The 27,745-nt window shown below is 35.4% G+C and overlaps 1 protein-coding gene across 4 annotated transcripts in view; it reads right to left on the bottom strand.

Annotated features, from left to right (window-relative positions):
* The window catches only part of LOC128238264 (four and a half LIM domains protein 2-like), a 145,720-nt gene that overhangs the window by 64,358 nt on the left and 53,617 nt on the right, over positions 1 to 27,745 (bottom strand). The window contains exon 1 of one of the 4 annotated variants that reach the window (XM_052953987.1): positions 19,219 to 19,561. The exons of 2 other annotated variants lie outside the window; for them this stretch is intronic. In XM_052953987.1, the coding sequence (XP_052809947.1) occupies positions 19,219 to 19,323 (105 nt within the window). In that variant the 5' untranslated portion in view covers positions 19,324 to 19,561. Of the gene's footprint in view, positions 1 to 3,313; positions 3,957 to 19,218; positions 19,562 to 27,745 lie in introns of those variants that run through there. One more of the 4 variants, XM_052953988.1, reaches the window with a different exon arrangement.

Here is a 27,745-nt window from a genome sequence, read left to right as displayed (position 1 = left end):
CACAAATTACACCCCTTTGAACAATCCTAGTATTGCACAAATTACACCGCTTTGAACAATCCTAGTATTGCACAAATTACACCGCTTTGAACAATCCTAGTATTGCACAAATTACACCGCTTTGAACAATCCTAGTATTGCACAAATTACACCGCTTTGAACAATCCTAGTATTGCACAAATTACACCGCTTTGAACAATCCTAGTATTGCACAAATTACACCGCTTTGAACAATCCTAGTATTGCACAAATTACACCGCTTTGAACAATCCTAGTATTGCACAAATTACACCCCTTTGAACAATCCTAGTATTGCACAAATTACACCCCTTTGAACAATCCTAGTATTGCACAAATTACACCCCTTTGAACAATCCTAGTATTGCACAAATTACACCCCTTTGAACAATCCTAGTATTGCACAAATTACACCCCTTTGAACAATCCTAGTATTGCACAAATTACACCCCTTTGAACAATCCTAGTATTGCACAAATTACACCCCTTTCAACAATCCTAGTATTGCACAAATTACACCCCTTTCAACAATCCTAGTATTGCACAAATTACACCCCTTTCAACAATCCTAGTATTGCACAAATTACACCCCTTTGAACAATCCTAGTATTGCACAAATTACACCCCTTTGAACAATCCTAGTATTGCACAAATTACACCCCTTTCAACAATCCTAGTATTGCACAAATTACACCCCTTTGAACAATCCTAGTATTGCACAAATTACACCCCTTTGAACAATCCTAGTATTGCACAAATTACACCCCTTTGAACAATCCTAGTATTGCACAAATTACACCCCTTTGAACAATCCTAGTATTGCACAAATTACACCCCTTGAATAATTCAAGTTTTGCACAAATGGCTCCTCTTTAATTAATTGTTGTACTGCACACAATGCATTATTATTCTTAATTCTTACAGCTGCACTTTCCGAGATTTTCCTGAACCGTTTTGACAACTTTTTTTATTTTTTGTCTTGGAATCAGCCAATTTTTGTGTAAATGTCTATTAACTAGTGATATAAGATGGCTGACACAAGATCAGATCGCAGGTTTTCATATTAAAATCTAAAAATTGATATTTCATCCTGAACAAAATAAAAATTCTCAAAGCATTAGTAACACTTTTAGCAATAAAACATTAAATTTCGAATACATATATATATGAAAACTGCATTCTGATCTTTAGTCAGTAGTTTTATATCACTGGTTTTCAGATATTTAAGCAAAATTGGCTTATTAAGAGACAAATGATGAAAAAGGTTGTCAAAATGATCAATCTGTGGAAGTGCAGCTTTAAAAGTACAGTATGTGCAAATTTGTGCTATCTGGAACTTTAAGAATGCTAAAAGCATGCACTAAAACCAGTTATTTCATATTGTAAGCATTAATCATGTGAAGAAATTATACCAAAATACATTTCCATCACCATATAATATCATTTAGATGACAGGGTTTCATCCTTTTTCCGCCCTGTGCAGATGTTGGTGTTCACACCAAAGGAGCACAAGCAGTTGTGTCAGACAACAGCCTGCACTAATATTCATTAAAACTGACTGCAATAGTAGATTCCATATAACAAATTCCTGCCTGAATGAAAACAGCAAACAAAGTGCTTTGTTTTATGCTTCTCTGTGTAATTAATATAATATCTTTGAGCAATCATGTCAGATTTATGACTGCATTTTTAATCTGTGAATGTCTATCTACTGTTGAGATTTGGAACAAATGTTTCTGTAAAACATCTATCTCAAAAACTGAATCTCATTTCCTACACCTAGAAAACACCTTCGGCACTTCAAGAATAGCATAATATTATTGTTTGATATTTAGCATACAAAATAGAACTATACAAAAGTAGCATGACTACAGATGGGCCAAAGGGAGGACAATGGACACTGCCGGGTTTTGACTTTGCCAGAGGGATTTCAATAACTGTAAATGGCGCAAAAATTGTTGGGTGATTAAATTAATCTGTGAAAGCCATAACATTCTAAATTAATTAACCTAGTCGTGCTCTTATTCTATAGGATATCATCAGCTTCATGCTTGATTAACTGCAGAGACTGACCGCTGAGTGCGCCAGTTACGCCTTTTAAGAAAATATAATGAAAAAGTTGTTGTTGCCACGCGTCAATTTCAAACATTTAGAAGCCCAGATTATGAATATAGATATATATGTTTATTACAGATTGTCAGATGAATGCTGATCCACTGTACAAGCATTAAGCAAATACATCACAATACTGTTACACTTTTTGTCATCTGACAGCTTTCCGCATGGTATCAGTCGACCGCAATTAATTAGGATCGCAGCGTTCCTTGTAAGAAATGCTGCAGAAACTCGATAAGAATCACATTTAAAATTGATAATGTATAATTTACAATCGAAAGCGGCTATGATTGCTCTAAAGCATCGCCTACAAAATGCTACATCGCAAATTATTGGCAGAGTACTCATCTCGAAAATGTGTGACAGAATTTTGCAGATATTTAGACATTTATTATGTCTATTATCAGACTTTGGAACCAGCCTGTTTGTTTTGTTTTTTGGTTGTTGAATTGTTGGGGGGAGGGGGGAAGGAGGTATTTTTATATGGGGGGGGGGGAACTAGCATAAGTCTAGCAAGACTAGCATATAGCATAGAATTGCATATATAATAACAATGAGTTAATCCATGATACACATGAAAGAGATACAGTCAATTGTATGTGATGAGGAACAGGTGAAAATCACATAAACTATATTTTGCTGAGAAGACATTTGTCCTGATAAGGCTGTCTGCTCCTATGTAAGGATCAGGGTAATGATTTTCATCCCTGGAACCTCACAGATAGGAGCACTGCCAGGGCGTATCACTCTGCAGCCATGCTACTTCCATTTCCATCTATCATGGAGAATCATTTTTGAGTAAACATGTTACCACAAATATACTTTTTTGGGAAACTTTGCTTTTTATTAATCACACAATTTTTTTTATTTCTTTATAAGCTGAATTTTATACTTGGAAACTCAATAATCACCAGACATAGCACAAAATCATGTCTTACAAGTGGACGTCAGCATTGGTCCATTGTTCTTAGTTAATATCTAAGGGGCATAACTTGCCAAATACCTTAGCCAGAGTTTTGGTACTAGCTACACAATCATGCCATGATTTTAGATTTTGACAGGAACTCCGCTGCCACCACCTACGATGTTTAGCCTTTGATGATAACTTGATGTTTAGATACAGACAAACTAATCAAAATATGGATTTGAAATGTCTATAGAGACGGATTTATAGACTTACCCATTGCTTCCGGCTCTCATGCCCTTGAGCTCCTTGAAGAAGTTGCCCTTGAATCTGAAGATTGCGCGAAAGAAACTCCAGCGTTTTCCCCTCCCACATAGCAGTACCCACACAAACAACTCCGAAAGTTTTGCGAAATAATTTTTATAGAAATTTTGGACAAAAAATCCTCTTAGCACACTTCATTTGCCAACCAAAGCCAACGAAAAGAAAACTTGTTATTTACTGTCTGGAATAAATTGTCTGCTGTAACAACATCTGACTAGAATACCACACAAAGACCATAATTTACATTACAGTGGTTTTACACAAATCAATCCATGTCCTCAAAAAACTTGTGAATTTATGCCATTTCATGCCACTGTAAAACTTACAAATCTAATCACCTTTACTTCTTAATTCAAAGCTTCATTAACCAGTAAAGAGAAGAATTTCTGCTCTATATTTCCATCATATCAATCACTACAGATAGATTCTTGGATCCTGCATTTTCTGAGCTACATTTAGAACATAAAACTTTACACTATTACAAACTTTTTTATGGATATTTTTCTCAGCAAAATTGTAAAAATTATCCAGATAAAAGATCAGATTACCACATCAACCTTCACTCAATCTTTCATAGGATATGCTGGTCTATTTATGCTTTCCACTTTCTGTTTCAAAATGATCAAATGATGATGGAAAATGAAGGCCACCCTTATTTCTGATCATAACTACTTAGAAATCACAAACAGTGTCTTAAATTTTAAACATGGCAACCACTCTGACGGTTTGGGATGCTGAGTTTTGTTATCTGGATAACTGTAAGACAAATTTGAAAACTAAAGGTTTTTAAAGGTTTTTGCACTTGAGAGGTGCTATGTAAGTGGTACTTGAGGTGTTTACAGAGCATTATATTAGCTGAAATATTCATACATTTTACAAAGGACATCAATGGGCAATTATCATTTATATGAACATAAACATATTTTCTTCCTGCTTTGAAATATGAGAAAATAACTATAATGTGTTAGAATATATAACAAGAGTGCCATGATGGCCCTAAATAGCTCACCTGAGTAAAAGAGTTTAACCTTTGTTATCAATATTGCTTGATATTTGTTCTCAAAAAATATTGAAAAACATACTGGTCAAACATGTTGCCTGGATAATCACTGACAGGACTTGTCACAGTTGCCTGCACACTGACAAGACTTGTCACAGTTTCCTGCACACTGACAGGACTTGCTGATTGACTGCACACTGACAGGATTTTGTTCAGTTGCCTGCACACTGACAGGACTTGATGATTGACTGCACACTGACAGAATTTGATTCTTATACCTACACACTGACAAGACTTTGTTCAGTTGCCTGCACACTGACAGGACTGTGTTCAATTGCCTGCAACCTGACAGGACTTCGTTAAATTGCCTGCACACTGAAAAAACTATGTTAAATTGCTTGCACACTGAAAGAACTTTTAGTATAGATACTCAAACAACAAACAGTGTAACATCCAATAAAATCAATTGACCTCCTATTAGCTCTAACAAGAGCTGTCACCCAGAGACAGCGCGCTCGACTATTCCGCCGCTTGTCAGTGTAAGGATTGAAATGTTTTGGCGAAACATGCATGGATCACTGTTAGATTAGATTTCAATGCAATACATGATGTGCGGAGATATTAACATAAATGTGGTTACATGCAAAATTTTAACCAGAATTGAATACCATTGTATAAAGTCTCAATGCAATACATCAAGTTGTTGCTGAGATATTATCCTATGTGTGCTAACATGCAAGACCTTAAACAGAATTTCTAAGTCGCATAATAAAGGGTCAAAAATTATATAATAAGAAAGATATTATCTTACTTGATTAAATAAGAAGGTTAAATGGTTGGGAGCCTGTGTGTAAAGTTCCAATGCAATACATGATGTATTTGCTGAAGTATTGACTTAAAAGTGGTTACATGCAAAACCTTAACCAGAATTTCTATGTTGAATAAAAAAGGAGCCATTATTTGAATTTAATGCAAACTAGAGTTATCTTACTTGGTTATTTAAGTAGATTGGATGATTGAGTACCATTTTATAAAGTCTCAATGCAATTCATCCAGTAGTTGCTGAGATATTAACCTATGTGTGCTTACATGCAAAACCTTAACCAGAATTTCTGAGTCGAATAATAAAGGGCAATTATTTGCATTAAATGCAAACTAGAGTTATCTAACATTGTAAATTAAGTAGGTTGGATGGTTGAGTACCATTGTATCAAGTCTCAATGCAATACCACAAGCAGTTGCTGAGATATTAACCTATGTGTGCTTGCACGCAAAACCTTAACCAGAATTTCTAAGTCAAATAATAAAGGCCTATTATTTGCATTAAATGCAAACTAGAGTTATCTAACTTGGTCAATTGAGTAGGTTGGATGGTTGAGTACCATTGTATCAAGTCTCAATGCAATACCTCAAGTAGTTGCTGAAATATTAACCTATGTGTGCTTGCACGCAAAACCTTAACCAGAATTTCTAAGTCAAATAATAAAGGCCTATTATTGGCATTAAATACAAAGTAAAGTTATCAAACTTGGTAAATTAAGTAGGTTGGATGGTTGAGTACCATTGTATAAAGTCTGAATGCAATACCTCAAGTAGTTGCTGAGATATTAACCTATGTGTGTTTATTGGAAAAGTTCGATTATTAAATTTATCATTAAGTAAAAATTAAATTTCTTCTAAGGTCACACCAAATTAATGTTTAGTTCCTCGGATTTTTGCCCAAAAAATTGGAGCGAGCGAATTTGTCCGTTTTCATAAAAACCGAAGCGAGCGAAGAGCGAAAAATATATTTTGCCATATATTCAATATAAATAAGAAAGATTGTTCAAAATAATTGCCCTTAAACCCATTTTAATGCCATCTTGAACTGAACCTCTAATGGACATTGGGAAAATGTCGGAATACATACTACTTGTTCATCTGTGTTTAGTACAAACATTATATGGATAAATCTTATTTCTTATATAATTAAAACATACTTTAATATGACGATCATTCATAAAAATAAATAACCCTGCTTTTAGTTAAAAGTTTGAAACGACTTATATAAATCTACCTGAATCAGTTTAACATCATATGCAACTGTATTTAGACATACCTTAGGATTGATTTGGGATTTGTAAAAAATGATCACTTACACAGGCATCATCAAACATCAGACTCCATATAACATAGACTAAATTTTGATTTTATTATCACAGGAAATGCAATGACATGTGCATATTAAAACAAAAAGAACAAGAGTACTTTTTTGATTATTTAGATGGTTTTATGCACCAGCCAATTGTATATGCCCCCCACCCCCCTAAGCCCGGAATAGCGGGGACTTTGACATCCTGTCTCTCAAAACCCGGGTAAAATACCCGACCTGCAGGGACACACTGCTGGTAATATCTCTGCCAAATGGCCCCGCAACCCCAAATACCTATGTGAGGCCCATTCCCGACTATTTTCAATATGAAGACAAAACCACATTCACTAGGCACTGCGGGGCCACCTGAAAGGTAAAAACACAGCCCATTGCCTCTGCTGTCCCCGGTATACCCCTGGAACAAGGGCGAGGGGTGGGTGGGGCAGTGGTTACAATTGACAAGTGCATTACAATCCCGGATTATGCTGCAAATAAAAACAAAATATAAGGTGATAAACTTAGGCTTACTTATGTTGAGGTATATCTAGACCAGTGTTTATATCTCTATTTATGAAAAAATATTTGTTCAAAACTGTTGTTTTGTCAGAATTTGATCAAAAATGAGCTTAATACATCAATTTGGACCAAACAATGACTCATGTTCCAATGAAGTTGACCTGTCCGATTTCCATTCAAAACGAGTCACTAATTACGCAATATAATCGCTACCAGTCTTAGCTACACATGCTTTATTGCATAATGATTGCTTTCAATAATGATCCTTTAGTGCATGAGACGATCAAGAATGACTTCAAGCATGCTCAAAACATATTTATTGTCAAAAATAAGATTTAATTTCCAAGCTTTGAGCCATATTGTTTATACCGGAAGCCGCCATTTTGATTGAATTTAAGGCAATACTTAAAGGCTGACCAAATGGCTGCCCATATAGATATAGAGGGAAAAGGCTGACCAGGCCAGAAAAGGCCGACCAGAAAAATAAAATAGAATTTAAAAGATGTTCTTGACAATAAAAATAACTTTTATGTTTTAATAAGTATATATTCATTAAGAGTACTGTATTTTTATGGGTTTTTTTTAAAAATGAGTTAAGAAATCGTGATGTTATATTGATAACGAATAATTCAATAATTCAAGTCGATGCGATACATTCTATTTCATTATTTTATTAAATTATTGAACTTATTGAAACCCATGCTAAACCGTTCGATATACAGTATAAAAACACTACGCATCGGTAACTTCCCTTTACAAAAACACAAAAACTAGCGTAGAAAAATTATACTTGATTATTTTTAGTCTTTTAATAAATGATTACCTGAAAAAAATCTGCTTAGCGATCAAAATGGAGGTGCGGGCGCAAATTTAAAAAAAAAAAATATGAGCGGTAAATCCGCAGAACGAAATATCAATTTGAACAATTTTGATAAAAGCACCAACCAAGGATCATTCCTATAAAGTTTCATCAAAGTTGTCCAAGTGGTTTAGGAGAAGAAGATGATTATAACCAATTGTTGATGCTGAATGCCGGACGACAGACGCCGGACATAGACTGATCACAATAGCTCACCTTGAGCACTTTGTGCTCAGATGAGCTAAAAAGCAGTGTGTTGTGCATGTTAACAACATGCAGTTGCCAATGATCAGTTGGTTTGGCTCCATAAATCAAGGGGAATAATTCAGTTCTTAACCAGAGTGATAGGAGATTTTACACATTTCTTTATACAGTCAAAACTTGTTGGCTCGATATTGCTTGGTTCGATATCCTCGTTGGCTCAAACTGAATTAAAAGGAAAGATTTTCTTTAACTATATGTTCATATCAAATTTGATTGGATGGCTTAATTTTTTTCAGGGTTGATAATTTTCCCTGCTCGATGTTTGTGTGGCTTGTTTTCACAAAAGGAGCTTATCAATTAGATTCGCTTGATGAATATAATAATTATTATAACAGTTTGAGCACAGTTGCCATCATTTTAATTTCTATCTTAACTGGCACGAGAACACTACGTCAAAATTATTTTATTACATGTATAAATCTCAATACATTTTGAGAAGGCCTAATTCACATAAAATTGGCAACCCCAAAGGTTTCTGGCTTAAAGAGAAAGCTTACTGTAAAAGGCTACATTGACAAGTATGAGGCCATATAATGGTTGTTGAGGGTGGACGAAATTCTAAAAAGTAAAATGCACACAACTTTGGCAGAATACGATTTCAACTTGGTTGAAAAATAAAGACTATAGAAGAAAGGGATTCTTCGCCAGTGACGTCTATATTTTTTAATATTACGTAAATATTCAGAAAAAGACATAGCTTTGTCATAGTATCGAATGTGTTATGTTACAAACAGAACAATGTGGTTACGGGAACTATGTGTAATAAATACTCTTCCCTAGCGGAGATAACATAGGTAAATAAATTAATGTATTTAATGTATCAAAGAAAAATGCACATATTCAGTAAGCATTCCCGCTTGGATTGATACTGGCGAGGCTCGAAGTATTTTTGCTGGTCCCCGGATTATCGAGCCAATGGGTTTTGACTTTATTTAATAGTAGGTATCTTTCACAGTAGGCATGTGTCTTCAAGATTGCTATACATTTGTTCAATAAATTGGACAAGTCTTCTACGACCCTCACAGGGGCTAGCTGCAACATCAACAGTCCAAGTGGTAACAATATTTCATGGATTTTTGTTTCCTTCCACAAACTTTCAAAGAACACAGCCACTTCATCCAATAACATCATCGTTTTTATTTTAAACTTACAAAGAGACTATCACAGACAAAGCTTTTCAAATATACATTGGAAATACTTACATCCCAAATTTCCAAAAGTGAGGTGTCTTCATCCATTTTTAAAGAGCTTTCAATTATCAAAACTTCTTAAAATACAACAAGAAATTAAACAAGAAAAACAGCAATGCTTACAAAACTATTTTAACAATTGCAAATACCTTAACTTACAATATACTATAAGTACCCCTATCTTAAAATATATCTGGATAAGATCATAATCTACTAAATATTCATTCAGTGTTTAATTGTACAACCTTATTAAAAGGTTAAACAGTGGTAGAGCATTTAAAAGTCAGGTTAAAACTATCAGATCAATAACACAGATCTTCTCAATGATAACATTTATTTTGTTTAATTATGAAATCATGCAATTTAAATTACCCTCAGTTTTAAAGCTGCACTCTCACAGATTTACCTTTTTTTACAACTTTTTTATTTATTGTCTTGGAATGAGCAAATTTTTGTGTAATTATCTCTTTCATGGCTTAAACTGTTACTAACGGCTTAAGAAAAATGCATAAAACATCAACTTTTTGACTTGAATACAAAAACCTTCGATCTTATGTTTTGTCAGCAGTCTTACATACCTGTATCCATGCATTTTCGCACAAATTGGCTGGTTCCAAGACAAAAAATAAAAAAGTTGTCAAAACGTTCAATCTGTGAGAGTGAAGCTTTATACATGATCTTTCAACAATATGGACAGATTTGAATAGTTCACTTGTTTCTTTCAGTGACTATATTTCAACAGTAGAAATTATAATACAAATGTAACAATTCATTTAACACTGCCCATTTTAAACAAAACAAAAGATGCCAAGATGCACATCTTGGGCATACAGGAGAAAAAATAACAGCATAATCTGAGATTGCCCAAATGGCTGGGTTTCCACGACTTTGCAACATTATTACAGAAAGCCCCCCACTGCCAGACTGATCAATGGAATATGCCAGCCTTCAAGAGCTTAAATAAACTAAAAAAGACTCTATGATTGTTGACTTGGTGGGGGAGCAATGAACTAACAGGTACAGACATGGATTTTTCCGGTCACAAAGCAAGGGAAATGGACCTGTGTCTTGCAACCTACATGTGGGTTAAAATCTGTGCCATGTTATTCCTCCTCCCATAACAAAGTTACAAGCCGGACATGACCACATATACTCAACATTTATGAAGCATTCTATAAAGATTACCCTCTAAGAGTGACCTTGCCCTCTGAGGTAGGGACATGGGTCTTGCACACAAGGAAGGAAGTGAGTTGTGTGCAGTCCAACATGTGACCAAACATCTAAACCTATTACTTTATTTTTGAAACCGGCCCATGGAATGACATTCCATTATGATTAGCCTCTAAGTGTAACCTTGACCCCTGAGGTAGGGAAGTGGGTTGTGCAGGCAACTCGTTGCCTATATGTACCATAAATCTTTGCTGCTATATTTCAAAATCTCCCCATGCATGACAAAGTTATGGTCTAAACACGACCTCCTATTCTCTCTGTGCATATAATTTATGCAGCATTCCATTATGATTAACCTCTAAGCTTGACCTTGACCTTCAAATAAGTCATGTAAGTCTTGAGTGTGACACATCAACTTTGTGTGGTAAACATCTGTGGTATGTTACTTTAAAAGTTGTTGGCCAGAAACAAGCCATATACTCGGTGCATATTTGCAGCATATCATAAAGATTTAACCACCAAGTGTGACATTGACCTATGCGGTAGGGACAAGGATCTTGCATGCCTCAGGTCATCTTTATAAGCCAACCAACTGAGCCACTGCTATTTCTTAATCCCTATGTGCATGACAAAGCTAAAGCCCTGAGTATACAGTATTATATACATTATTCTATAATGATAGACATTAAAGTTTGACTTTGACCTTCAGGGTAGAATCCTGGGTCTCGCAGGCGAGGTTGCCTTATTGTGCCAAGAAAAATATTTCAAAAACACACTTTGCATGACAACAGCTCTTACGCACACAAAGAATGGACAGATTGCGATTGCGGAGTGCCATTTGAATATATGCCTTAATTGAGGGCATAAGGGAAGTCAACAGACAACATTTGAAGAGAGGATGCCATTATCGACCATTTATACTATAGGAACCATGATGAAATGCAGTGAGAAGAAAAAAGATAAAAATGTTGTTTGTTTTTAATATCTGTATTAGTTTACACTGCAGGAAAATAATTTCCTTACTGTGGTCAATCTTCATCAAGGTATATGCAGTTCAAGGAGGTAAAACAATGATTTTCATCTTTATTTTGCTTTAATAAGAAAAACAATCCTTACTTATATCAAAATGCTCATCCATTCAGTATTGTAATATGTATTTATTTTATAACACATGAACTATTGAAGTACTCATGATCTTAAACCCAGGGATGGGATTGTTTTGCTTTGAATGTAGAGAAAAGCAGTTTGCAGTAAGATAAAATCAGTTTGAGGATTACCTACATTTTTTAGACCACAAATCTTACCCAAGGAGTATTTCACATTTACTTCATTAAAAAAAGGTTTTTCAGTTAATTGTCCTCTTGTGTGATATAAAAATAATGAATACCTGGGTGCTGATAATGCAAAAAGACATAATCATTAACTAGTCTAGCAGTTAACTTTGTCCTGAGGGAGACAACAATTGACCTTGGAATGCCATTTTAATAGACCAAAATGCCTTGACATATTAGGCAGAGGCAGAGCAGATAACAATTGACCTTGGAATGCCATATGGACAATAAGTCGGAGCTAACAGTCAGAAGTGATGACAATCCCACACTCCGCCTTGATTATATAACATGTAGACCATCTTCTTATTGAAACAAAAAATAAAATAATAATAAGTTAGATGTTTGAAGAATATATCAAGGAAAGTATTTCTTTATTGCCGAAGATCATGTTCAAGGGCACAGAACTATATCATATCACAAAATGGCAATATAAAGTCTATAAAAGTATGATAGGAACAACTGTCAATCACACAGTTGTCATGAGTACCAAATATCACAGTGATAACTCTGAAACTGTAGGAGTATAGTTCACTCTGCAAACTTTTGCCAAACTAACTGATGGACTGCATGGTGACTTTATTAATAATCTATACCCCCCTAAAGTCAGTGTTTGCTGGGGTAAAATAATGACTGGACACTTTAATAAGATGCAGAGAAGACAAATCTTGACTTGAAAATAATTTGTGACTGTGAATTTGTAAATGAATGGCTCTCAAAAGTACCTTTTATGACAATTTGTAAGTTTTCTTTCTGACGTTGTATCGTAAGGGATAACCTGTTGAAAATGAAGAAATTTTGTAAAGCAAAAACCTTGTAAGTGTTTGTTCCCAACATGTCAACACCTATCGCAATTAACAGTTTGTACAATTGGTATGTTAAACTGCTTAAAGGCAGTGCAGTTTTCACACAATTGACAAAAAAAAATCACCAGTGCACAGCTTTGCTTCTTTACAAGCATGTTTAATTATTGTTTAATACAAAATAATATTGAATAAATCAAATCCCATAATAGTGCAACTTTAAAACAAGCATTTTCAGTGAAAAGATATCCCCCGCCAACGATGGCTTGTTTGTGCTTGATGGCTTGTTTGTGCTTGAAGGTTAAAAAAAGTCTCAGAAAGAATAAGATAAGCACATTGGTTTATCCCTTTCCGAGCCAAATTATAAAATATCAACCGGGACTACTTTATGATAATTTTTTTTAACAAAATAAATCAAAGGGATGATTAAATAAAACTGTCTTTTCCGAAACTGCTTACTCGGAAACATCAATCATTGCAAAATAGTACTCAATAGTTGAGATAAAAATGTAGCCGTAGAAATTCACCGAAGAAGTTCATTGCAGGATGTTGGTTCATATAACATTCAAGTTTCATTAAATTCCAGCAGCTAGTTACTGAGAAACGGCTGCAAAAAATGATTTTTTAATAAATCAAGGGCAATAACTGTAAGGAAAATTGACCAATCCAAAAGAAAAATAGACAGGCATCATCACAGTATGTTGGTTCTTATTTATTCCAAGTGTCATGAAATTCTACCAACTAGTTACTGAGAAATGGCTGTAAATGAGTTTTTCAAAAAATCAAGGGCAATAACTCCAAGTACAATTGACAGGCATCATCCCAGTATAGTAATTCATATTTATTTTAAGTTTCATGAAATTCTGCCAGCTAGTGACTGAGAAATGGCTGAGAATGTGCATTTTTCAAAAAATCAAGGGCAATAACTCCAAGGACAATTGACCAATCGAAATTTTTTTTGGACGGGCATCATTCCAGTATAGTGGTTCATATTTATTTTAAGTTTCATGAAATTCTACCGGCTAGTTACTGAGAAAACGCAGGTGACGGACGGACGGTCGGACGGACAACGCCATTTCAATATCCCCCTCCCTATTTCATAGGCGGGGAATAATAATTAATGTTTTCCGACACATCGTATCCCTATCTTCAACTTCCATTTTAACTTGTTTTAACTCAATCAAGTTGATGTGAGTTACCAATTTATTTCTAAATTCGGTCTGAAATCAACATCAGAAAAAAAATGTCAAAAGCTATTATGTTTGTAAGACACAGGCATTTTTTTTAGATCAAAATCTGAGGGAAAAAAGTGCGTCTTATAATCAGTCATTTTCAAAATAGTCCAGAATGACTATAATTATAATGGACCATAATGACCTGACACAAGAAGAAAGGTGGAGCAGAAAACACTTTGGCTGGGAATGCTTATAATAAAGAACCATGATGACCTGTCACAAGAAGAAAGGTGGAGCAGAAAACACTTGACCTGGAATAACCCTAATAAAGAACCAGAATGACCTGTCACAAGGAGAAAGGTGGAGCAGAAAACACTTGACCTGGAATAACCCTTATAAAGAACCATAATGACCTGTCACAAGGAGAAAGGTGGAGCAGAAAACACTTGACCTGGAATAACCTTTATAAAGAATCAGAAAGACCTGTCACAAGGAGAAAGGTGGAGCAGAAAACACTAGACCTGGGAGTAACCCTAATAAAGAACCAGAATGACCTGTCACAAGGAGAAAGGTGGAGCAGAAAACACTTGACCTGGAATAACCCTAATAAAGAACCAGAATGACCTGTCACAAGGAGAAAGGTGGAGCAGAAAACACTTGACCTGGAATAACCCTAATAAAGAACCATAATGACCTGTCACAAGGAGAAAGGTGGAGCAGAAAACACTTGACCTGGAATAACCCTAATAAAGAACCAGAATGACCTGTCACAAGGAGAAAGGTGGAGCAGAAAACACTTGACCTGGAATAACCCTAATAAAGAACCAGAATGACCTGTCACAAGGAGAAAGGTGGAGCAGAAAACACTTGACCTGGGAGTTACCCTAATAAAGAACCATAATGACCTGTCACAGGGAGAAAGGTGGAGCAGAAAACACTTGACCTGGAATAACCCTTATAAAGAACCATAATGACCTGTCACAAGGAGAAAGGTGGAGCAGAAAACACTTGACCTGGAATAACCCTAATAAAGAACCAGAATGACCTGTCACAAGGAGAAAGGTGGAGCAGAAAACAATTAACCTGGGAATAACCCTTATAAAGAACCATAATGACCTGTCACAAGGAGAAAGGTGGAGCAGAAAACACTTGACCTGGAATAACCCTAATAAAGAACCAGAATGACCTGTCACAAGGAGAAAGGTGGAAAAGAAAACACTTGACCTGGGAGTTACCCTAATAAAGAACCATAATGACCTGTCACAGGGAGAAAGGTGGAGCAGAAAACACTTGACCTGGGAGTTACCCTAATAAAGAACCATAATGACCTGTCACAAGAAGAAAGGTGGAGCAGAAAACACTTGACCTGGGAAAAACCCTAATAAAGGACCATAATGACCTGTCACAAGAAGAAAGGTGGAGCAGAAAACAATTCACCTGGAAATAACCCTTATAGAGGACCATAATGACCTGACACAAGAAGAAAGGTGGAGCAGAAAACACTTCACCTGGAAATAACCCTTAAAAAGGACCATAATGACCTGACACAAGAAGAAAGGTGGAGCAGAAAACACTTCACCTGGAAATAACCCTTATAAAGGACCATAATGACCTGACACAAGAAGAAAGGTGGAGCAGAAAAAAACACTTCACCTGGAAATGCTATAAAGGGATATAATGACCTGTCACAAGGGGAAATGCCGAGCAGAAAACACCTGCCTGCATGTAAATGCCATTAAGAACCATAATGACCTGACATATGGGGAGGAGCAGACAACAATTGACCTGGGAATGCCATAAAGGACTATAATGACCTGTCACAGGCGGAACCACTGAATGGGGGAAGGCAGAGAAAGTTTGACTGGAGTCTCATTAATGGCTCATCATGTGGATAGAAAGTTTCATATACCTCCTTTGTGGTGGGAGAAACAATTACTGAACATGATGTACCGCAATGCAAACATATTGTAGAGTTAAGTTTGTAAAGGATTTAATACTCCTAATATCACAGTCTCTCTAGAGGAAAAAAATAGAAGTATATTTTGTAGATCCTGGCAGGTTGTCTGCCATCTGAGACACAAATTGGTCCCATCAAAAAGTGTTTAGCATTGGAAGCATGTTTTGATGGATTCAAATTTATAATTTTATAATGATATATTACACTTAAAATCCAGATTCCATCTTCAGCTTATCTCTCTTCTGTCAGACAACTGTTTTTGCTGCTTGCAGATTGTATTATCTGATGACGATGACTTTCCCTACAAATGTTAACAGGGGAGATAACCTTCTTAGTCCTCGATAATGATGACTTTCCCTACAAATGTTCACAGGAGAGATAACCTTCTTAGTCCTAAATGATGATGACTAACCTACAACTGTTAACAGGGGAGATAACCTTCTTAGTACTAGATGATGATGACTTTCCCTACAACTGTTAACAGGGGAGATAACCTTCTGAGTCATAGATGACGATGACTTTCCCTACAAATGTTAACAGGGGAGATAACTTTATTAGTCCTAGATGAAGATGACTAACCTACAACTGTTAACAGGGGAGATAACCTTCTTAGTACTAGATGATGATGACTTTCCCTACAACTGTTAACAGGGGAGATAACCTTCTGAGTCATAGATGACGATGACTTTCCCTACAAATGTTAACAGGGGAAATAACCTTCTTAGTCCTCGATAATGATGACTTTCCCTACAAATGTTCACAGGAGAGATAACCTTCTTAGTCCTAGATGATGATGACTAACCTACAACTGTTAACAGGGGAGATAACCTTTTTAGTCCTAGATAATGATGACTTTCCCTACAACTGTTTACAGGGGAGATAGCCTTCTTAAATCCTAGATGATGATGACTTTCCCTACAACTGTTAACAGGGGAGATAACCTTATTAGTCATAAATGATGATGACTTTCCCTACAACTGTTAACATAGGAGATAACCTTTCTAGTCCTAGATGATGATGACTTTCCCTACAACTTTTTACAGGGGAGATAGCCTTCTTATTCCTAGATGATGATGACTTTCCCTACAACTGTTAACAGGGGAGATAACCTTATTAGTCCTAAATAATGATGACTTTCCCTACAACTGTTAACAGGGGAGATAACCTTCTTAGTACTAGATGATGATGACTTTCCCTACAACTGTAAACAGGGGAGATAACCTTCTGAGTCATAGATGACGATGACTTTCCCTACAAATGTTAACAGGGGAGATAACCTCCTTAGTCCTACATGATGATGACTTTCCCTACAAATGTTAACAGGAGAGATAACTTTATTAGTCCTAGATGAAGATGACTAACCTACAACTGTTAACAGGGGAGATAACCTTCTTAGTCCTAGATGACAATGACTTTCCCTACAAATGTTTACAGGGGAGATAACCTTCTGAGTCCTAGATGACGATGACTTTCCCTACAAATGTTAACAGGGGAAATAACCTTCTTAGTCCTCGATAATGATGACTTTCCCTACAAATGTTCACAGGAGAGATAACCTTCTTAGTCCTAGATGATGATGACTAACCTACAACTGTTAACAGGGGAGATAACCTTTTTAGTCCTAGATAATGATGACTTTCCCTACAACTGTTTACAGGGGAGATAGCCTTCTTAATCCTAGATGATGATGACTTTCCCTACAAATGTTCACAGGGGAGATAACCTTATTAGTCATAAATGATGATGACTTTCCCTACAAATGTTAACATGGGAGATAACCTTTTTAGTCCTAGATGATGATGACTTTCCCTACAACTGTTTACAGGGGAGATAGCCTTCTTAATGTTAGATGATGATGACTTTCCCTACAACTGTTAACAGGGGAGATAACCTTATTAGTCCTAAATGATGATGACTTTCCCTACAACTGTTAACATGAGAGATAACCTTCTTAGTCCTAGATGATGATGACATTCCCTACAACTGTTAACAGGGGAGATAACCTTAGTCCTAGATGATGTTGACTTTCCCCTTCAAATGTTAACAGGGGAGATAACCATCTTAGTCCTAGATGATGATGACTTTCCCAACAACTGTTTACAGGGGAGATAACCTTCTTGGTCCTACATGATGATGACTTACACAACAACACTTAACAAGGGAGATAACCTGTTTGGACCTAGATGATAATTGCTTACCATACAAATGTTAACAGGATGATCCTAGATGATTATAACATTTACTTCAACTGTCAACAGGGGAGATGACCTTTTTGGTCCTAGATGATAATGACTTACACTATATATGGCAACAGGGGAGATAACCTTCTTGGTGAAATATAATAATGACTAATCTACAACTGTTAACAAAGGGGAATAACCTTCGTAGTCTTCAATGATGACTTACCTTACATATATAAACAAGGGAGATAACCTTCTTGGTCAAAGATGGCAATGACTAGCCTTACAACTGATAACAAAGGGAGATAACTGTCTAAGTCTTAGATGATGACTTACCTTACAACTGTAAACAAGGAAGATAACCTTCTTGGCCCTAGATGATGATAACAAACCTACAGTTGTTAACAAAGGGAAATAACCTTCTTGGTCAAAGATGGTGATAACTAACCTAACAGCTATTAATAAAGGGAGATAACCTTCCTAGTCCTAGATGATGATGAGACTTACCATTCTACTGTTCTAACAGGGGAGATAACCTTTTTGGTCAAACCTGGTGATTAGACTTACTCTCAGAAGAGTAATGAACATTTTAATATAGTTCTTCATTATATATAATAGCATTTTACATTTGAAAGACAAACACAACTTGTAGATGAAGAAAAGAACAACAATTCTGAAGCACTTTAGCAAAATAAACAGGCGTAATGTGTTTCCAGTCTGCCCCTGTATTGTGTTACCTCCCAGGACCAAACATGCAGAAAACATCAGGAAACATTGCAACTGATAGCTCCCTGTCTCATCAATTGGCAAAAACAAGACATGTAAAACCAAGCAGAAAATTTCTCTGATAGGTGATTGGTAGGTAGAAATGGCATCAAAATAATCATGGTAGAATATTTTTAGAACAGTTAACAATAAAATAGTTCATGTTTTAACAATGCAGTGAAAATAAGCACAAGCCTGCAAGCCATGCACTGGTAAAATGCATTTTGGGCTTGCTAAAATTCTTGATTTTACATACCAGAGATTGAACATATTTGATGGTAAGCAATAGTAAAAGGTTTTGGGCTTGTTCATCAAAAAGGCTCATATGGATGACAGGTATCACACAGATAGTGAGGACATGGACTAATGCTATTGAAGGCAAATTTTGAATGGTAGAATTGTTGTGAAATAAAGCATATCCATTCAGACCTTTAAAGAAGAAAAAGTCAAAATAAAATATCACCTGTTTTCTTCTTTTCAATGACTCCTCCTTTTTGTATTAACCTGTAAAGGACTTACCAGATAATTGACCAGACCAAGTCCAAACATAAGTCTCTCCACATCATAGCTGCTGGGTGGGTCCATAGCTGATTCCTCCATTTCCATTGGCTGAGGCATGGCCATGTGACACTTTCAAGGTATCTTATTGATCAGAAAACTGAACTTTACTCAATTGTTTTGAATGTTGTTTAATGGCATATTACTAATCCCTATATATTATCAAGGCCATAAAGTAGTTTATTCTTTCTTGTGAATTTTCCCACTGATTTGAGAATCCTTCTTTATTATCTGGCAAGAATATTTATCACAGTCCACCACTCAGCACTTGAAATATCTTAATTCAAAAATAATTGTTTAACTTTATTAAAACCTGCACCAGGTATTAATCCTCAATTAAAATAGTGTATGTTGAGACAGAATATCTGATCATCTTGATTTTAAGAAAGAAAATAAATATAAAAACTTGAAACTTAAACTTGAGACTCTTAATATAATTTGATATCATTATAACAAATTCAAAACAACACCAAAAATAAAAAATAAACCAGATTCCCACATTGAGATTAAAAAGCAATTGATGTTTTGCATATTTTTTCCTTGGAAGTGCATTATTTTAAAATAGCTCATTAAATAGTGATGAATTCCAAGTACATCAAGCCATATCTCAGCAATTTTAACCTTTGAATTTGATCAAGCCAAAATACATAATATAATTTGAAAACTGGTTCATTAGGAAAATTTCAAAAACTACAACAATTCATTTTTGACAAATAACCATTTTTTTGCTGTTATTCTTACACAATAAATAGTAACAGTTTTATGTTAATTTTGTTATTTTACAAAGTTACAGAAACCTGTCAAGTTTATGAGTCAAACAGAATTCCAACAGTCAATTCCAAGAGCAGTACTGTCACAACAGTTTCACAAATTTTGCCAGAAACATTTCAGCTTCCTGATGTGACTTGACAACAATTTGTCAGTGGATAAGCAGGCTCAGACATTAAACAAGTAATTGGCGTACTGTCTTGACAAATCCACCAATTAAAACATCAGCACTTGTATTTCCAAGAGCACAAGACGAAAACATAAACACATCGGTCACAACATCACAGTGATGAACATGGGGCCAGGAATCGAGCTGCACTTTTTGCTGATTTTTTTATGACAATACAGATTACACAACAGCGACTGACAAACATATAAATGCTGCAAAATCATTTATGTTCAGCACACAAAAAACATCAAACGTGCAGGCAGTTCCCAATTTCCTCCACAATTCTGTATTTGCTATCATGTGTTGATACATCTTGAGATTTATGATTCGTTAATTTTATTCCCGAAACTATTTTTACATCTTTTTGCCCAATTAATATCAGATATGCAATTGAGTTCATTGAAACTTTTTCTCAGGGACCATTAAGGTAGCACTTAAAGATGAAAACATCTTGAAGAAACAAACACTAATGAAATATCTTCATCCAAAAATATAAAAGCTTGTGGCTTGTAGCTGGAATATCTCTTTGCTGACTTGTGATAAGAAAGACACCCCCAATATTTCAAAACGCCATAAAACATATAAATAGTATCCAAGTGTATTAGCTTCCTGTGTGTGCCGGCCAATGAAAACTGAGCATTTAATTGACAAAAAAGAGAAGAAATATTATCAAATATACTGAAACTGCAGTACGTAGCACTTTAAAAGCTTAATTTTCTAATATTTGGTATTTTTTTAAAAGCATATTTGAAAATATTGTCTAAAGTCTGTTAAATTCCAATTATTTTTGTTGTTCAACATTATTAAAATGCAATGACTTCAAACCACTGCACAATTATTTACTTCAAGTTGGATATCTGGTTAACGCATCTTGCCAAAACACCTTTAATGCAAACAGTTTACATGCAAACAATATCCAAATATTTATGTTTCCCTCAAATGCCATGAAAATGATATTTCAAACCATCTCTGAGTGTTGGCACTTCTCTATCTAGACTAATTAATGTGAGGTGAAACGGCAAGTCACTGAACTCATGATATCCATGCATGTATTTCAAATCCACAACCTTTGGATATTATAATTCAGTACTAATAAATAAGCATAAATGTAAAATGTATATTTCGCAGGTGTATAGAATTTATAAGGATTATATTCCAACTATTCCCACAGTATGACATATCTTATCCAAATCCATTAAATCCCAAAAATATCTTAAAAAACATTTCTTTTTCCTGATACTGTATTATTCATGAATCTTGACTTATTTCTCATCAGATTTTGAGAGGTAGCGGAACAATAATCTTCTATATATACTGCCATAAAACCATATGTTAGAACCCAACCCCCAACAATTGATCATAGGTAATAACATTGCGCAATAAGTTTAAAATACGGCATTAAAAATATCTGTTTCTGAAACAACCACAACAAAGCCATACGCTTGTAAATACATTAACAGTAATTAGAACTCCGCTTGATGCTAAAACTTTAAACCATTTGATCATCAAAATATATTTAACAATTTCTTCGAAATGTTTTTTACGGGGAATGTTTTTTATATCTTAAAAACATTTATAAAAAAAAATGCATTACAAAATATAATTAAAAATAATAAAAATCTATATATCCAAAAATATCTTTGGAATATCCTTTCAAACTCAAAATGCAAATTTGAACTGACAGTTAGAATTCAAATCCCTCTATATAATTATTTGATAACACACATTCTGGGTAAATACACCTGAAGCGTACGCTATTAGCATTGCCTAAACATACATTAACAGCTCAATATCAACATTATCCAAATCAAAACCCTAGTTCCTACCAAACATTCAGTACTTATTGCTCACTAATTGATAATCTCAGTAATTATCACATAATTCAAATCATGCAGCCTAACATTAAGAAAGGCTAATTATCCACCTAAGAAAACAAGAACCCTGTGTGTGAAAGCCAATGTTCACCTGTTTTCCTTTTCCTGACATTTAACTCCAGAAACATTTTTGCCGGAGTAATGGGACTTGCTTTATATAAATGTCTAAAAATGTTGCTAATCTTTTTAAATGCGTTATTCTGCTACTGGTAAAGGTTAATATGAATATCAGGTCAGTTTAAGATATGGTTGACAATTTGATTTAGAAATGAAAATTCTCCGTCAGGTAATTACACCAAGTCAGACAAAAACAAGAGCACCACTGATTGAAGGCTCGTATGCTTTGTTTGGGTTTACTTGAGTTATGGGAAAGGTTTACGCACAGTGATGATGAAGCCACCGCCAACATCAAGGCTTTAAATAAACCTCAAATACTTTTTTTTGAAAATCAGACAAGTTTACAACACCAAAATTGCAATACTTTAACTAATTGTCTTTCAAAATAATACACAAATTACAACAAATGCCACTGGATACAAACACAAATACCTATGTTTCTCAGTAGATCAAGGGGAACAACTCAAAAACATTTAAGCCAGATTGAGTCATGCGTATTGTCATTTTTAACAATACACCAGGTAAATATGTACTGAACGACACAATTTTAAATATTCTTAAAGTGTGAATGTGAAATAGGGACACAAGCAAGTAGAAAGTCATAACTCGGTTTAAGATGGTCCCATCAGAGCTGGTGAAAAGTTATAAGTCATAAACTTGAGCTTCAAACTATCCACATCACAATACTAAGTCTAAAAGGCTTTACAAGCTATATAAGATGAATCTCAACTTCAAAAATTGGACCATGTGTCTCCCCTTCAATGATTGGACCGTGTGTCCCCCCTTCAAAGATTAGATCATCTGTCTCTACTTTAATGATTGGACCATGTGTCTCTACTTCAATTATTGGACCGTGTGTCCCCCCTTCAAAGATTGGATCATCTGTCTCTACTTTAATGATTGGACCATGTGTCTCTACTTCAATTATTGGACCGTGTGTCCCCCCTTCAATGACTGGATCATGTTTCTCTAATTCAATGAATGAACCATGTGTCTCCCCTTCAATGATTTGATAATGTGTCTCCCCTTCAATGACTGGACCATGTGTCTCCCCCTCAATGATTGGACCATGTGTCTCCCCTTCAATGATTGGACCATGTGCCTCCCCTTCAATGATTAGATTATGTGTCTCCCCTTCAATGATTAGATGTTGCGTCTCCCCTTCAATGATTGGACCATGTATCTCACCTTCAATGATTGAACCATGTACCTCACCTTCAATGACTGGACCATGTGTCTCCCCTTCAATGATTGGACCATGTGTCTCCCCTTTAATGATTGGACCATGTGTCTCCCCTTCAATGATTTGACAATGTGTCTCTGCTTCAATGATTGAATTATTGTGTATCTGGATTGAAAAATTGGACAATTATGTCTCCAGTTCAATGATTGGACGACTTGTCTCCACTTCAATAATTAGACCATTGTGTCACCACTTTAATGATTGGACCATTGTGTCTCCACTTCAATAATTAGACCATTGTGTCTCCACTTCAATAATTAGACCATTGTGTCTCCACTTCAATAATTAGACCATTGTGTCTCCACTTCAATGATTGGGCGACTTGTCTCTACTTCAATGATTGGACCATTGTGTCTCTACTTCAATGATTGGGCGACTTGTCTCTACTTCAATGATAGGACCATTCTGTCTCAACTTCAATGATTGGACCATTCTGTCTCTACTTCAATGATAGGACCATTCTGTCTCCACTTCAATGATAAGACCATTCTGTCTCTACTTCAATGATAGGACCATTCTGTCTCTACTTCAATGATAGGACCATTCTGTCTCTACTTCAATGATAGGACCATTCTGTCTCTACTTCAATGATAGGACCATTCTGTCTCCACTTCAATGATTTGGCGACTTGTCTCCACTTCAATGATAGGACCATTCTGTCTCAACTTCAATGATTGGACCATTCTGTCTCTACTTCAATGATAGGACCATTCTGTCTCAACTTCAATGATAGGACCATTCTGTCTCCACTTCAATGATAAGACCATTCTGTCTCTACTTCAATGATAGGACCATTCTGTCTCTACTTCAATGATAGGACCATTCTGTCTCTACTTCAATGATAGGACCATTCTGTCTCTACTTCAATGATAGGACCATTCTGTCTCCACTTCAATGATAGGACCATTCTGTCTCTACTTCAATGATAGGACCATTCTGTCTCAACTTCAACGATAGGACCATTCTGTCTCCATTTCAATGATTTGGCGACTTGTCTCCACTTCAATGATAGGACCATTGTGTCTCTACTTCAATGACTGGACCATGTGTCTCTACTTCAATGATTGGACCATGTGTTTCTACTTAAATGACTGGATCATGTGTTTCTACTTAAATGACTGGACCATGTGTCTCTACTTCAATGACTGGACCAGTGTTTCTACTTAAATGACTGGACCAGTGTTTCTACTTAAATGACTGGACCATGTGTCTCTACTTCAATGACTGGACCAGTGTTTCTACTTAAATGACTGGACCATGTGTCTCTACTTCAATGATTGGACCATGTGTTTCTACTTAAATGACTGGATCATGTGTTTCTACTTAAATGACTGGACCATGTGTCTCTACTTCAATGACTGGACCAGTGTTTCTACTTAAATGACTGGACCAGTGTTTCTACTTAAATGACTGGACCATGTGTCTCTACTTCAATGACTGAACCATGTGTTTCAATAGTGCAAGGATCTTTCAGAGAAGATTATTCACTCCATAGAAAATCATGTCAGAATTCATGCTATAATTCTGAAAATAATTAGCAATAAATAGTAATAAACAGTGCCTATCCATCCAAATACCCCACCAAATGGAACCTATAGATACCAAATGCTGCCGCCTTATCACAACATTGGTCTTAATTCTAGAGATAACACAAATGATAAAGAAGACATTCTTCAATAAATCCAAATATCCAGCAAAAAAACATCCTTTAATCAAAAGTTATCTATCAATAAATCAGAGATTTACACCCTGTAATGAAAAACATTTACATCAGAGCATCAAACATATTTGAGAAAAGAGCTTATAATACGCCCACACAAATTAATTTTTTGTTTGTCAGTTTTTGGGTGAGAAAGAGGGAGGGTAAAAATACACTTCTTCAATTTCTTTGAAGTCAGAGGGCATACCTATTTTTTCCTATATAATAAACATTAAGAATGATATTATCTTTAACAGACATACTTTAATTTCAAAGTGTTTAGGTATTCATTTTGGTATATAACTGTGTGAGTTTTCTGGAAGTTGTCACATACATGTTAAGTCTTTTTTGATGCACATTGCAAGGAATTCTTCATTCCATATTGCATTTCTACGAAAAACAGATTGTGGTGCATCATTCCTTTTCACTTAATTGCTTGCATTTTCTGAAAAATAGGTGAGGTAAATCCAATTATCAAAACTTGAGTTTGGTGTAGCCTCAAAATGCTTAAAGTTCAAACATTTTTCATCCATATTTCAGTCTGCTGGGAACACTGATGCTTCTGTTTTGCATAACAACCTCAACCCAATGTAGTCCACTCCTTAACCCCACCCAGAAAAAATCAACTTTAATTTGGAGTCAAAGTTTCTAACATTCTTATTATTAATTCTTAATATCTCCCATTGATTTAAAATAAATGCAATATTTAATATTGAACTGATCACATTCACTTGTATTCGCACATTTCTTTCTCACAGAAACTATTTGATAAAGTTGTTCGTATAACTTAGTACAGCGTAAACATGTTTCCAGGGAGTACGTACATTCCGTATAACTTAGTACAGCGTAAACATGTTTCCAGGGAGTACATACATTCCGTATAACTTAGTACAGGTAAACATGTTTCCAGGGAGTACCTACATGACAGCGATCAAAGTTATAGATTGGGGAAATCCGAGCTTAAAGTTGGATATTTTCTTTGTTTTTGCTGAATGTACCTTTTTTCCCTTTAATTTTCTATACGATTGTTAGATACTATAAGTAATGATTGAACACTTGACATTATCACCTATGGGTGATTATTTTCTCATTAGTTTTGCATTACCATTCCCTTTCTGACCATTTTAATGAAATATTCATTACAATAAAAATAGCTCTATGAAGATGTTATTTTGATATTATGAGTTCTGAAAATTCTGTCAAAGTTTGATTAATTTATATACATTAATTTTATTGTTTCTTGAGTGTTTTTGAGAATCTGTATCAATGATAAAAATAATGATCTAAAAAGAATGAAAATGTTATAAAACAGGCAACATTAAAGCAGGCGGGTGTTGCTAGTGTGGCAGAAAGGTGATGGGTGGCAGGAAGGTGTAGTGTAGACGGGTGGAGTGTGGCAGGAAGGTCTAGTGTCCCCTCCGAAAAAGGTTCATGAAGTTCATGAACAATTCCAAGTTCATGAACTACTTATTGAATAAGTTCATGAACTTTGAAAGATTGTTTGTCAAGTTCCTGAACCTTTCATTAAAGTTTAGCAGAACTGCAACATAAGATTAAAGTTTGCATTTAAACATATCTATTCTAGTTGTTATGCACCAGCCAATTGTAAACCCCGCCCCAGGTCCGAGGTAAACTGGGGATAGGCGGGAAAATGGGCCGTGTGTTTACCTTTCAGGTGGCCCCACAGTGCCGGGTGAATGCGGTGGTATTATCTTCGCTTTAAATATAGCTGGGAATGGGCCTAACCTAGGGTCCCTGGGGTGTGGGGGAATTTGGTGGGGATTTTATCATCTGTTCGTCCCAGCTGGACAGTAAGTCAAATGTTGTACATACATAATTGATAGGCATTCATAGTCGTTTATATGATTTTTAAACTTCAAAACTGATATGTTTTGTTTAAGTAAATGTCTGGAGTCTTTGGTTTGCGATGACGTCAATGTGCCAAACAGTAGTTTTTAATCTCCACTATTAGACAGTGTTAAAATGCAACACATTGGCTGATAGCTGGTGAGATAATTAATAGCTACGATTTCTATCCACTAGAGTAATTCAAAGTCCATCAGTTGTCTTTATCACTGACAAAATTTGCAAACACAGCTGAATGACAAAAATAAGCTGCCATTTTGAATTGAACCGGAAGTACAGTTCTGCAGACGATAATGGATGAAGCTTTCACTGTTGGGTCATTAAAATGACCACGATGGCAAACTGGTGAGTTTATACCTATCACTTGTAAATTATTGTTGAACTAAATTGGTTTTGACTCCTTACTAAATGTACAATGTTATTCAATGACAATATCAAGTGACTGTAAATTGTAATTTCTTGAAAGAGCATGTCAATCGTCAATTTGATTTTTCTTATTATGAATTATACGTTTTTAATACCAAAAAAATCATTAAAACTCATTGTCATTTCCCTTCATCACTTTGAAATGTGTTTACTTGTGTAATACTTTCATTTGATCGGAAAAGAGACAATTTAAAGAAGTCGCGAAAATATGTGACAGTTTAGAATTGTGACATGTGACTGCATTCATTAAATGTTCTTGAGTGATTGGGTGAAGAAAACATCTCATACACATAATAGTTTATGATATTCACTAAAGTAAATTGTCC

This window comes from Mya arenaria, chromosome 6 (genome assembly GCF_026914265.1).
Source record: "Mya arenaria isolate MELC-2E11 chromosome 6, ASM2691426v1".
NCBI classification, from domain to species: domain Eukaryota; kingdom Metazoa; phylum Mollusca; class Bivalvia; order Myida; family Myidae; genus Mya; species Mya arenaria.
Note: the sequence above shows the minus strand (reverse complement) of the source record. Positions and strands in the feature narration are given on the sequence as shown.